The sequence below is a fragment of the Sciurus vulgaris genome, assembly GCF_902686455.1.
Source record: "Sciurus vulgaris genome assembly, chromosome: 4".
NCBI classification, from domain to species: Eukaryota; Metazoa; Chordata; class Mammalia; order Rodentia; family Sciuridae; genus Sciurus; species Sciurus vulgaris.
The window spans coordinates 159,459,838-159,474,041 of record NC_136464.1 but is presented as its reverse complement, the minus strand read 5'-3'; the positions used below and the strand labels follow the sequence as shown (position 1 = coordinate 159,474,041).

General features: G+C 46.3%; 1 protein-coding gene across 1 annotated transcript in view; it reads left to right on the top strand.

Annotated features, from left to right (window-relative positions):
• The window catches only part of LOC306660404 (cilia- and flagella-associated protein 337-like), a gene marked incomplete at its 5' end in the record, with an annotated part of 81,008 nt that extends 67,417 nt beyond the window's left edge, over positions 1-13,591 (top strand). Inside the window, 8 exons of the mRNA XM_079138594.1 lie at positions 295-390; positions 1,374-1,432; positions 1,662-1,803; positions 3,777-3,816; positions 4,481-4,569; positions 5,217-5,407; positions 7,903-8,000; positions 12,854-13,591. Of these exons, the coding sequence (XP_078994720.1) occupies positions 295-390; positions 1,374-1,432; positions 1,662-1,803; positions 3,777-3,816; positions 4,481-4,569; positions 5,217-5,407; positions 7,903-8,000; positions 12,854-13,085 (947 nt within the window). The 3' untranslated portion in view covers positions 13,086-13,591. The remainder of the gene's footprint in view (positions 1-294; positions 391-1,373; positions 1,433-1,661; positions 1,804-3,776; positions 3,817-4,480; positions 4,570-5,216; positions 5,408-7,902; positions 8,001-12,853) is intronic.
• Positions 13,592-14,204: the final 613 nt, after the last annotated feature.

Genomic DNA, 14,204 nt, shown 5'->3' with positions numbered 1-14,204 from the left:
AGTTCCCAGTCCCTATCTCTTTCCAGAAGTCCCAGGTTCCTGGGGCCATGTTGAGGCTGCCTGGGTCACCAGAGCTTTTAGTCTGCCGATCTGACTTTGCCCATCAACTAGGTTGGTCGGGTGCTTAGCCAGTAAGGCCAAATTGCTCCATTTGGTTTCCAAATGCTGCTGGGGCAGCCACCTGAGACAGGGCTAAGACCATGAGAGTGACAGAGAGAGAGAGAGAACCCTGAGTGAACCATGAGCTCTGGAGGGGGCCCAAAAATCAACTAAAAGGCTCTCCTTCACCCCCAGGCCCAGAACCAAGCGTCTCTCGCCTCGCCTTCCTGAAGACTCGGGCAGCCAAGTTGGACTCAATGGCTGCTTCCCTCATTGCCAATGGGCCAGGAGGTACGGTCAGAGCCCCAGGGTGGGCAGTGCCCCCATTTCCAAGACAAGGCGATTCCAGGCTGGAGTTGGGTGAGGAAGAATCCCTAAGCTTCACTACTCACCTGGTGCAGCCTCTGCTAAATAGCTTTTCTTCTAATGAGCTTTTTTTCTCTCCTTAGAGCTCAAGCTGACACCCCAATCGCTCTGGCCCCATTCCTGCTTTCCAGGGAGGCAGATGTGGGAAGCAAGAACCCTAATCCCATTTCCTCTAAATCAAGTGTCCCCCAGCAGGCTTTATAGGCACCAAGTGCCCGTGGCTGCCTAGACGCCTCTCTCTCTCTCTCTCTCTCCCGCCCCTTCTCTCTGAGAGGCATCCATCTCCCCTGCTTTACATGAGCAGGAACACAGAGCACTCCTCGATCCCGGGAGAAAAGAGGAGTCCATAATCTATGACTTAGGGAACTTCCAAGAGGACGTGATATGCTTGAGGTCCCCATTCACAAAACCTCGCACCTACATACCCACAGGTAAACCACAGGCAAGACTGTAACTGATAGACCACGCAGAATCCCAGGCACATCCCTCTGACTAGGCAAGTTTCACGGTGCGTTTACATAAGTGTGTGCATGCATGCACACACGCACACACCCCAGTTGAAAGACATTAAATTACCACCATGTCATAGATCTTCCATACTTTCCTCTGCAGCCGAAGCTGGATCCCTCCTCTGTCAGGAAGGCTGCCCTGATTAGTGAAGAAGAGAGAGGATTTTGAGCCATACAAGTGAAAACCCACAAAGAGGAAGAACCCTGTTCCCCAATATCTGCTGAAAATTCTAATAGATCAAAAGCAACCAAATAAAAAAGATGTCCAAAATCCCCCTGTTGTGAGGTTGCCGTGGCTACAACAGCTTCTCAGCACAGGCTGAGACACCCCTCTCCGGGGCGCTAAGGAACCCAGGGCAAAGAGCAAACCATCCTCCTTATGGCTTCCCTCTCTCCCAGGTTCTGTCACCTTCTGGAGGCTGTTTGGTGGAGCTGGCCTCGTTGCAAACTTCACTCCTGTAAGTTGGGCAGCCAATTGGATAACTCCCCAGCTCGGGCGTGGGTTTCCTTTTGGTTTTTGATGCTAGACTATGTAACAGAGTCGCTCTGCCTCTCTCCAAGCTCTTAGCTTTATCTGTCTTGTTGGCATTTCTAATTTGCTCAAGAATGAACACAGGCAAAGCAACTCATTCTTACTATCAGTCGGGTACAGATTTTCACGTGCCATTGGGTATATGTGTGTCTCAGTCCAGAGAGAAAGCCCAGGTCAGCAGCATCGCCGTGACAGCGGGAGATGCCCTCGCCTACCTGGCCGACCAGCAAGGCTTTGTGCACGTCTGTGACATCAAGGAGTACGGCCTTCAGGGACCGGAGCTGCAGCCCCCCAAGAGTAGGCTATGTAATTCTTTATGTTAAACACTGCGATGAACACGGATTTGATTTCAATGTGATATTCTAACTGGTAAAATTAAATTGTACCAGGGTGGGGAGGAAGTTCTCTTAAACTTGAAAGTAGATATACAGAAAAAAAAAAAAAAAATTAGTGAAAAGTTAGCAAAGGTGCAGGAAAAGAGGTGCATGTAGTCTTAAAGAGAGGGAAAATTGTTTTATGCTAACTGAAGGGCGAGTTGATAGGGTGTATCTAAAGTTGTAAGTGGCAATTCTACGTCTAGAAATTTGGCTGAAAGAAATAATAAATGTGCACAGAAATCTAATTATAAGATTGTGCATCAGCACAATGTTTATGAGAGAGAAAGAGATAGAAGAGAGACAACCTATACACACAATATAAAAGAAATCGATCTAATACCTGATGGTATAGTACATTGGAATATAATGTACTATAAAGTCATTAAACAATGATGCTGTATATAAAAATGTATTCATAGGAAAATATTCATGATAAATGGTTAAATGAAAAAAAATCAGATCATGAAGGAATATTACATTACAATTCTATCTTTGTTAAAGCAAAAAGATATATATGCAGGATTGAAAGACTGGAGACATACACCAAAGTTTTAACAAACATTATTTCTTTGTAGATGAAGTTAGGGATATTTTTAATTTTCTTCTGTTTGGAAAGCTGTCTTTTGAAATTTTTCTGCATACATAATGCTTTAGTAATAAAAATATATTTAAAAATTTATAAACCTTTCATGCAATTATAAAAGTATTCATGTTTATAAAAAAGATCAAACAGTAGGAAGTAATGGAAAATGAAGTTGTTTTTCTGACCTCCCCTACCTCCCTAACCTCCATTTTCATACCCTATTAAGACTGTTAATGAATTTGCATTTCTTTCCATACATGTATATAACGGCACACACACATACACAATATGTAATTTTAGAACTTATTTTTTAAAGTTGTACCTCTTGAACAACTTTCCAAATAAGTATATTTAGCTCTATCTCATTTTAAAGTCTTATAATTCCATCTAATATATTTCTTGAAAGCCTATTTAGAGACAAATAATCACATACTTCTCTTCGATCCCTACTAGCAGAAATGAGAATTTATAGATAAAAGTAATCTGCCTTGTTATTGTTTTTATTCCAAGTACTAGAGGTATGTTAGTCAACTTTCCATTACTATAACAAATACTTAAGATAATCAACTTATAAAGACAAAAGGGTTGTCTGGTTTACAGTTTTGGAGCTTTCAGTTCTCAACTGATTGGCCCTGTTGCCTTTGGGCCGGTAGCACACATGATAGCAGAAGCACATGGCAGAGCGAAGCCCTTCACCTCATAACCAGGAAGAGGAAATGACAGAGAGAGAGAGAGAGAGAAGTCCCTTTTGGGGCATGCCCCCAGAGACTTCAAACCTCCTCTAAACCCCATTCCTTAAAGGCTTTACCACCTCTCAATACATCAAAGTGAGGACTAAGCCCTTAACACATCTTGAGATTTAGGGAGACATCTCAGATCCCAGTGTGACTTTCAGTTGCCTATTTTACAAACCATTTGTAGGGTTGGGCTTAGAGTCAGTGGTAGGGCTTGCCTATCATATATGAGGCCCTGGGCCTGATCCTCCCACTGCAAAAAAATAAATAAATACATAAAAACCATTTTTTACTACTTGCCTACTCCTGCACACTTACCAAACCCTACACATGGAAGAAAATCACAGCATGTGTCCCATTTCACATGCCTTCGGGCCTGGTACAGAGTCTAGCACATAGTAGGTGCTCAGTGACCGCTATGGAATCAACGCAGCAAGGCGGATGCCACGCTCACGCCTCCCTGCCTGCCATACGCACATCCAGATCGACCCTGACCTGCAGAAGCAGTTGTGCAGCTTCAGGGTGTGTGTGCCAATTCCCGGTCCCGCTCAGCTTGTGCTCTTTCTTCTCATCTAGACGTGACCTTCTGGAGGGCTCATGTTAGCACGGTGACATGGTGAGTGCCGCCACCCCCTTTTAGAGTTAAGAATTTGTAAAAGAGAGGAGATATTTCCCCAGTTTTGATTAGATCAATCTTCTCAAAAGCCCTTGGAGCGCATCAAAAGAGAAAAGCTCTTCTGCTACTGATGAAAACAAACAGGTCCACACGGAACTAAAGGAAGAGATTGGAATCATTTTTCTTACAAGTGGATGATTGTTTACCTGGAATCGCCCTGGTGTTTTAGTACAAATTTATAAACTTAGTAGGTCTGAGATTTTTTTGTTAGTAGGAGGGACCCAAACTCTTGCTACATGGGTCTTTTCAAACTCTTGATCTTCCACTCAAGACTGATCCTCCACAGGGGGGTTTCTAGTATATCTCATTTGATATCTTGGGGCTGCAGTTGGGGAACTACAGGGAGGGTGGTAAGGTAGAAGGCAGGGGAAGAATGGTTCCCAGAAGAATTGAGTAGATGTTCCAACTTTAAAAGAGTACTGATGGCTGGGGATATAGCTCAGTATAGCTCAGTTGGTAGAGTGCTTGCCTTGCAAGCACAAGGCCCTGGGTTCAATCCCCAGCACTGCAAAAATAAATAAATAAAAAGAGTACCGACTTGTGATCCAATGGGCCTTCCATGCAGTAGCAGGCTTGAATCTCTTCCCCTCTCTTACCTCATTAGTTTGGAGCTGATAGAAGAAGAAAACATTCTGCTCTCGTCCTCCCTGGACCGCACTGTGCGCCTGTGGAGCAAGACCGGGGCCTACATAGGTAAGGAATGTCCACCTGGCTTCCGTCTCAAACCCAGTTTAGAACCAGTGTAGCCGCCACTGAGTCATTGATTCTCTGAGGCAAAGTGCATGCGTCTGCTCAGGCTCACAATCAGTAAAACCAAGGACATTTGAACTTAGAAAACTCAGCGGGACTGAAGGCCTTGAGTTTGGTAAGGAACTGTTTCACAAGGATCATGTCTTGGTAGGGACAATTCAGAACCCTGGGGGGACTTGTATGTGGCCAGTGGCCTGGCACACACGGGCCACAGTAACTAGAATAGCCTGACCTCCTGCTCAGAGGGCCTGTGGACTTGTCCTAGTACATCATCCTGTCCTGTAGTTTATGCTTCTTGAAGCAGGTCTGGAACTATTTTGAACTTATCCTGCAAGTCCTTAGTGTTATTGAGTATCCCCAGCACCCACGTGACACATCGTGGTAGAAGCCATCCCCAGCTTCAACCTCCAAGACCAGTTGCCGTGAACTTTTTTCTTATGAAACTATAGAGGCCTAAAATTGCTTAATCAAGGTGGCCTCTCCAGGATTAGAAGACCTAACCATTTTAGCAGTAAGCTTTGCTCTGATTGGAAGACACGTTACCTGCCATCATATGCGTGTTATATTAAAGTTTATCTCTATTCTTTCAGGGACCTTTGGGCAGAGTAGCCCCTGGGATATTTTTACTCCTGCTTCCTGGAGTCATCCAAGAGTCCCCTATGAGATTTTGACAGATCCTGGGAGTATGCCTGCTGACTCAGGGCTGGAAGGAGATGCTCCTGCTGGGTGCACGGTGGGAAGCCAGGAGCAGGACCCAGGGATAGAGGAGACTCCTGCTGAGGTCGGTGCTGGCACATCCAGCTCACCTGGGTTTCCTCTGTAGCTTTCAGGTGGATCAGCACAAAACACAGACTGCAGCCAGAGAGAGTCAAGGCATGACCCAGGAATGCAGGAATAAGTGCGTTCCCTCCACCCAAGCTTATGTCACTGACAGGGCCAGAAGAGTGTGTCAGTCTATCTGTGGGAAGGCAGGACCTGGTCTCCCAGCATTTTCCATCTTTCGACCCACAAAAGGCTGCTGTCCCTGGCCTTGGAACACCAGGCGGCTTAGCACCATGCTCAACCCAGCTGTCCCATCTGAGAAGGACAGACTCTACCCGTTCTGCCCACAGCACACGCTCTGAGGTGCACTTAAAAGCAGAGGTTCCTAATGACCAGAAGGAAGAAATGATTAGCTTAATGCCCAAGTCTATGAAAGTCAAAGTCAGAGAAAGAGATTCCGAGAGGGCCCTAGTCAATGCAGCCTTGATTTAGAGCTCTGTGAAATATATGGATTTCCAAGAAATGCTCGCCCTTTAACAAATTGAAAAGAAGGTCATTTCATAAGCTATTGCTCACCAGCTATGCTACAACTCAAAGCAGGACACCTGCTCTGCCAGCAAAATCACGTGTTGAAAGAATGAACATTTTTTTTAAGCTGTTTTAAAGAGTGAACATTTCTAAGCTGTAAGCTGTTCTAAAGAATGAACATTTTTTTAATCTCAACTCCCTAAGGTCTCCTGCCCATTGTCTTAACTCTCTGAGGTCACCCTCCCAGTGATGGGAGCAAAAGCCCCTAAAAGCTGTTCCAGGAAATAGCCCCAAACAGAGGGTAAAAGAGTAAATTGGGCTAGATGACTAAATAGTGCTCAAACAGTAGGATTACCAGAAACTATTGACCAGAATCTTACGCCCTGTTGTAAAACATTGTAAAACATGTTGTATGTTATCAGACAACTTAGACCCCCTTTGGAATTTCCCGGCAGCTTTGTTCCCCCATTTTTTCTTTTCTTTTCCCTTTTCTCCCTTTCATGTGCGACCCCTCCCGATGTGTGGTTTTCTGCCTTTATAAGCTTGTAAGATTTTCTGCTAGGGACTCGACCCTTGCACTCCTGCGTGAGTCACGAGTCGGGTCCCAGCGCGCTGGAATAAACACCTCTTGCGGTTTGCATCAAGTGACGCCTCCTGTGGTTGATTGGGGTTGCCGTCGGTCCGAGGGATAGAGTCGGGGTCTCCTTTTTGGAGGTCCTTCAGTGTCTTGGGTTTTTCCTTGGCAGCCTCGCAGAATACTGATCACACAGTATAACCGAGGCACTGGCTCTGACTTCGAGCTCCAAACATGTTCAAAATAGGAAATAAAGGAACCAGCAAGCACTGAGCAGGAAAAGCTGGGTCTCACCTGATTCTCAAGCAGTACCCTGGTGGCTTTCCTGGGCTACTATTGGCTCATTTGGAAATACAGTCATTGCAGTGTGCTTTTGATATGGAGAAAACAAATGCCTTCATTAATTGTGATAGACCTGCAATTTGGAAGACAAAAGCTCAGCGGGAGGTGGGAAGAAAGGAAGGAAAAGAACAGATAGGGTAAATGTGCTGATGGGGACAACAGCCTTGATTGACTCTTATGCTCTAGGGCAGACCTACGGGGAAATCAGGCTGCAAGTTCAAATGCAGGTAGGAGGGCACTCCGAAGAGACAGGTGGAAGGAAAAGGAGAGGGGTGAGGTAGAGGGAAAAGGAGGAGTGGGGAAGAAGTGTATGGGGTTCAACAAAAGCAAAGTACTAAAGTTCATAAGACACTTGTTCTCCAAGGGTGAGCAAAACTTCAGGAGTGACCTTGATCTTGTATAAAGAAACCAGAGGGTGATTCTATGCTTATTCTTCTGCCCTGTTTGACTGCAATCACCTCAGGCAATAGTTTAAATTTTTTCCAAGAACAACACAGAGAAAACAATAAACTCAGCCTTTGTTTAGTATATCTGGGCTAGTCAATGGGACCCCAAATTGTAACATTACAGAATAAAATGTTTCAGTACTGTTTATGAGTCGGGGTTCCTGAGTTCCACTCTCGAGTTCACGTCCTCCTCCGCAGCCATCACTTCTGCTGAGCTACAAAACAAGGGGCAGGATTAGATAACCTCTTAAGATTCATTCCAGTCCCGCAAAATTGTACGTTGCTCTGAATGCCTGTCTCGCAAAAACTGGATGTGTTGATTGGACCCTGGATGTCAGTAGTGAATCTTCCAGGATGCCAGCAGATCAAACACCCCCGCAGCTGAAAGCTAAAATAAGCTGACTGAATGCAGAAAAGCATTCACCTGGAAAATATCACATCAAATTGGTAGTTGGAAAATCGAGTAAAAGCTCAGGGAAAAATGCTCTTGTTATCTAACTGACTCAGTCAGCTTGAATTTTGTCCTAACACAGAAAACCCATGTAATCAACGGGTGGTCCTTACTCCCTTCGACCAGTACCATCCTGGTGTTGCCATTCTCACGCCCGCCCCTTCTCCTTCCAGCCTGAAAGGCCCTCTAAGCTTCGCTCTCCGGAAGGTTCCATCCTGGATGTTGAAATGAAAGAAGATATACTCCAGTGGTCTGCACTTGGCCATGGCAGGTTAGTCTGAAAGAAACATGCGGGGGTCAAAGAAGCAGCCTTCCCTAAATAACGCAACTGGAGGCATCCTAGGCCTCCCTGTCCTCTGCATATGTCACTGTCCCCAAGCTGCCCCAGTCTGTGAGTATAGTATAATTGAGATCACAGTTCAAGTCTCATTGGTTGAGTGAGCTGCCTGCATTGACTCAGGACCCTCCAAGGAGCCCCCAGTTTTGCCTGGCCATTGCACATGGTAGAGAGCCACACTCGGTTCTTTACCTGGCTGATGTTGCAGCCCTCAGCACTGCTTGATGTAGGAAGCCTCACTGTCTCCTCGTCAAGAGTCAGGCGCATTCTCTGCCTTCCTGAGAGCATGGGGAGGGCTCCAGGCCCTGGAGCACCCACAGTTAGGAAACCCCAGAGTACTTCCAAGACTCCATGTGTGCCCCAGGTCACCATGTGGCACGTGGTAGAGAGAAGCAGGGCCAATGAATGCCTCTCCCTTCAGCTCTGTGATGTGTCCTGTTCCCCAGGCCCCACGCTGACTGTCTGGGGGTCCAGTCCCAGGAGGCCCAAAGCATCACCTTCAGTGTCACCTGATGCTCCTGTTGTCCTAGGATGTGGGTCTAGACCTGGGGCTGTGGGAGTGACTGCAGCACTTCCACCTCTCCAGCTCCTGGGTGCAGAGGCTCCGTGGTGTCATGGGCCGGGATCCTTCCCCATGCAGCTGCCCCGCCGTCTTTGCCGGGGTCCTTCCCCATGCGGCTGCCCCGCCGTCTTTGCCGGGGTCCTTCCCCATGCGGCTGCCCCGCCGTCTTTGCCGGGGTCCTTCCCCATGCGGCTGCCCCGCCGTCTTTGCCGGGGTCCTTCCCCATGCGGCTGCCCCGCCGTCTTTGCCGGGGTCCTTCCCCATGCGGCTGCCCCGCCGTCTTTGCCGGGGTCCTTCCCCATGCGGCTGCCCCGCCGTCTTTGCCGGGGTCCTTCCCCATGCGGCTGCCCCGCCGTCTTTGCCGGGGTCCTTCCCCATGCGGCTGCCCCGCCGTCTTTGCCTTACTTCCATGTTCACAGTCACCTAATGGTACGAACAGCTCCAGGGGCTTCCACCTGCCCTCTGGGAGTGCAAACAGGGGCACATGGAGTGGGTTATGGCAAAGAGTTCACCTTTCAGCTGGATAAGAATCCTTTATGGAACTTTTCCGGAAGCTTCTACTCACTTCTGTTCACATCTTGTCAGCCAGGACTCAAATGGCCACACCTGGTTGCACAGAAGCTATGAATTCTGTGACTAAGTAAGGAAGGGCCAAAAAGGATTGGGGGTACACAACTAGCAAGCTCCGTCTCAGCAGGTCAGCAAGGAAAATGCTTTGGATGTCGTCCGAATCAGAGGGTATTTCACATAGAAACACCGTCGATCACGCCGTGTGTATCATGCCAGAAAATGTCTGAGAGCCGCGAATCTGAAGTTTGGTTGGGGTAAATATTTGGCCTACTAGACAATGACATGGGCGTGGGTTATAGTCACAGATTTATCTTTGAAAACAATGTGACTTTGGGCAAGTCATTTAAACTTCCTGGTGCATGCGGAATACAAAAGATGGTGAACCCGATGATATGTTGGGGACTAGACGGGAAAGAGGAGTTTCCTCCTCTGCCCACCGACGTCTGAGGTCAGACATCAGGAGCATCTCTCCAGTGCTGCGGACAGTGTCAGCAACGGAGACCGGCACCTTTCTCCAACCACCTTCACGGGACCTGTTTGCATTTTAACTGCCTCTTTCTTCAGCTGGCTTACACTGCTGTAGGGCGTGGGGTGGGAAAAGGCTTCAAACCAAAGTAACCTGTTCCACAGAGGCCACCAAAGTAAGACGCTGTGTGACTCTCTCGGGTTCATAGAGGCAGCCTAAAGGGCCGTACGAAAGTCGGCTCTAAACTCAGAACTGGTTTTGGCTCTCCATGACTACTGGTGATAAACGAGTGGAATGCATGGTGAGAAAGGCAACCAATGGAAGAAACAGGTGTGAGTGGGTCGCCTTAGAGGGTCCCAGGTGGGGACGGCAGAAACCCTTTATCCAACTCAGTCAACACCAGTGGGTTGTTGGGTTAACTTAAAAAAATAGGTATCTCATAAGGCATGGGAACATTTTTAAGATGACATAGTCTATAAATATTTTATTTCAGTTTTAAGATATACATTCAAATGTCAACATTAAGATACACATTCGTTCACCCATCTTCTGATGGTGTGTCTTCCATAATACATTATATATTATTTTCAATTTCTGATTGTGTGTGTGTGTTGTGGGGAGGATTAAATCCAAAGGTATTTTACCACTGAGCTACATCCCCAGCCCTTTTCTACTTTTTATTTTAAGACCTGGTCTTACGGACTTGCTTAGAGCCTCACTAGGTTGCTGAGGCTGGCCTCAAACTTGTGATCCTCCTGCCTCAACCTCCCAAGCTACTGGGATTACTGGCATGTTCCACATGTCTGTCTAATTTCTGATTTTTTAAAGTAGAGCAACAGCTTAAGGATATTTACAAAGCAATATGAGTACAGTATTCATCCAGATTTTTATAATTTTTGCCAAGCTTTAACAGTTATTTCATCTCTCAACTCAATAGGATCCCTCAAGCGAAGTGTCCATTTTAGCCTTCCTAAAGATCTTAAAATTATTTTTACTTTAATTTCATCAATTTATATTTTGTTTCCATACAGTTATAATCACACACACAAAAAAGGTGTACAATAGGCATAAAGCAGGTTTGAAAATAAACAGTCGATTCTGGTTGAGCATGCAACGCGACCCCTCAACTCTTGAGGCAGAAGCCAGGCTACTCTAAGGGTTTACCAAATATGAATGCTCAGAGGGCTGTGGGCATTTGCAGAGTATTGACAGAGAATTTGTTAAACCATCAAGTCAGTTAGGAGAGCACCTTCTGCTGCAATCCTTTGAGCAATAGGAATTCCCTAGAAATCAAATAAATCTTTCCCTGGGCTGCTTGACTGTGGACCAAGGACAAGGAGAGAAACCACTGGAAGGGGGAAGGCCCTGACCCCATTGTTCATCTATTGGTGTTCATGTTACAGGAGACCTCAGCTACCTTGTCTTAACGGGGCCCCAACTTCTTCAATAGCACATGCTTTATTCACTGTCAAAAAATATATATATTTTTCTGAGGATCTTCCACCTGGGAAGAGCTCAGACATTAGGTAAAGAATTATAAAATTACTTTGCTGAGTTTTCACAACATCCCTGGAGATGTTCTATTTGTTATCACTACATTACAGATAAGGAAACTGAATCTTAGGGAAGACATATGATTTGCCCAAATTCAAACCACTAGCAGGTGACAAGGCAAGAAGAGGTCCCACTGCTCCTTCTGCTACCCCACCATGCCTTGGAGAAGAGCTTTTGTGTGAGCATTAAGACAAAGGGTGTGTCTTACTCATGCCCCAAACGCGTGGCAGCTATGGGCGACTGGCAGATTACTGTGGAATCGAGATTCCCTGCAAAACTCAGGTCTGAGTGAGGACATTTGTGTTAACTTGCTGATTTACTACGTTGCCTGGGGAGGGAGGGATGGAGGTGCCTGGGAGTAGGTGTCTCCCAGGCTGTGTGGGGCGAAGTGAGATGTGGACAGGCAGACTAGAAATCGTCTCCAGAGAAATGGTGCCAGAAAGGCAAATGGGTGATCCAAGGGGACATGCCTGGACAAAAAAGGGCCTGGAATACCTCCAGCCAGAGAGTGCAGAACAGACCAGCAAAAACAACAGACGGACCCCAGGCTGTGGAGACAGAGCATGCTGCAGGAAAGTGTCGTTAAGTATGCCTTGTTCCCCTGATGCATCTAGAGAATTCATATTAGGGCTCAAGTTTTCGGTTAGAAATTGCCATGGATACCACCAGGGTTCGTTTATTTAACATTCCATCTTCAATATTTCTTGAGGACTACTCTGTGCCAGGCACTGTACCGTGATACAAAACGGGACATACGGCCATAAACGCAAAGGAATCCATCGAGGGACCAAGGGGTCTCCTGGCCCCACCACTTCAGTGTTTGGCCCCTGACAGGAGGGGCATGTAGCATTGTGGGACCACAGCCAGAAAGGCCGGGAGGGAGGCTTCCTGGAGAGAGGAAATTCCTACTGACACCTGAAAGATGAGTAGGACATGAAGGAGCTGTGCCAGGTAGATTAACCCTGAGAATTTTAGGCTAAATGCAGTGAGCCAGTCACTAAAAGACAAGGCTGCAGGATTCCACATAGACAAACTTTCTAAAATAGTCAGTCATAGAGATGAAAGTAGAATGAATGGTCATTGCTAGGAGAGAGGGGAACGAGAGGCGGCTGTTTAATGGATCTAGAGTTTCAGTTTTGCAAGATGAAAAGAGTTTCAGAGATGGAAGTTCATGTTGATTGCACCAGGGCACGAAGGTGTTAAATGCCCCTGAATCGTGCACTTACAATGATTGAGCTGGCCAATTTATACAATGCATATTTTACCAGAATTAAAAATAAAGAGTTGGGTCAGTGCATGAAAGAGCAGGACCCTGGGAGAGAGAGAGAAAGTCCTGGGAACTTTGAAGAATTCAGTGCAGAGGAAACAGAGGGGGTGCAGAGGGAAGCAGCAGAGGAAAGAACAGAACTAGGAAGGGAAGACTTGCCGGGGAGAAGCAGATGGCTTCCTAAGGTGTTTAGAAATAACCAGGAGGAAGGAAAGAGTCGGTGCAGCAGACCAAGTAGAAGGGATCAACAGATCCTGTGTTTTTGCTAACGGAAACCACACCGTGATGCTCAATTTGGGGTTTTGATTTAAGCAGAGGGCAGCAGGTTACTCAAGAATCCGAACATCAACTTGGTTCTTTTCCACCAGGCTGCTGCCAGAACAGACCGAGCCTCACGAGCAAGTGCCAGAGCCTGGATGGCCCAGCATTTACCAGACTCTCCGGTGCCATGAGGTCGCCTGCCTGTCAGCTCCTGGGGAGAAGCCAGATTTGTCAATTATTGGCTCAGATTTGTCTGATGTTAATTTTCTAATGCAGGAAAGGGAAAGGAGTAGAGCTGCCCAGAAGGAGCACGGATCCCATGGCAGTTTCCCTGACTGAGTTCTAAGGGCCTCAGCTGCTATTTTCTCTTCTTGGCAAATTCTTCTTCCCTGTGTAATCAAAAAGTGTGAATGAGATTAAGTTTTGCCCCAGAGGAGCAAAGAAGAATGAAACAAGGAATAATTTCAGCCAACATGGGCTTCTTCCCAAAGCAATTAGACCTTGAATTTAAGAGAACAAATCGGATTTGAGATTTTTTCTTCCTCAGAGGCCCTCATTTCAGAGTGGAGTAGTGGCCGCAGCCAGTAGCTCCAGAAGCAGGTCCACCACAACCCACAACATCATGGACACCATCTACTTACAGGTGGCCAAGGACAGGAAGAGAGTAAAGTGAGACTGCTGGTAAACATAGAGTTTTGTGAGTTTATTTCTGTGCCAGGTAGGACCTGTTTAAGAGCTTCAATGTACTATCTCATTTATTCCTAAGAATACCCTGAATAGATGCTGCTGTCCTCTTATCTAACCAAGAAGGAAACTGAGACTCTGAGAAGTTAAGTGACTTGCTGGGGGTTGCAATTAAATGATACAGGAGAGGGACTGGGGATATAACTCAGTTCATAGAGTGCTTGCCTATCAAGCACATGTCCTGGGTTCAACCCCCAGCACAGCCAAAAAATAATAATAATAATAATTTTATATATATATATATATATATATATATATATATATATATAAAATGACACAGGAGAATCCAGAGTTTATGCTTTTAACTACCAATGATGCTGGCCCTCAGCCTGGGAATAACATCAGAGTGTCAAAGAGCATCCTGGAGCAGTCACTCCAAGCTGTGCATGACCTCAGAGATCACAACAGCAGTAAGAAAAAAAGTAAGAGCAGAGTTTAGGATGCAGGTACTTCCTGAACTCATCTCTTTACCAAAGTCGTTTTAATCCTCACAGCCAGCTGAAGGAGGTACATCCTATTTGACAGATGAGGAAACTGATCCTCAGGGAGACTAAGAGTTTTGCCCAAAGTTACACAAACCCCAAAATTCAAAATTCAAACCTTAGTTTGAGCTCAACTCTGGGCCAGAAATCTCTACCTCTAACTTAAAACCATCATTTTTCGCAGATGGAGATCTTGAGGTCCAGAGTCCAAGACTGTAAAGATAGGAAGTGT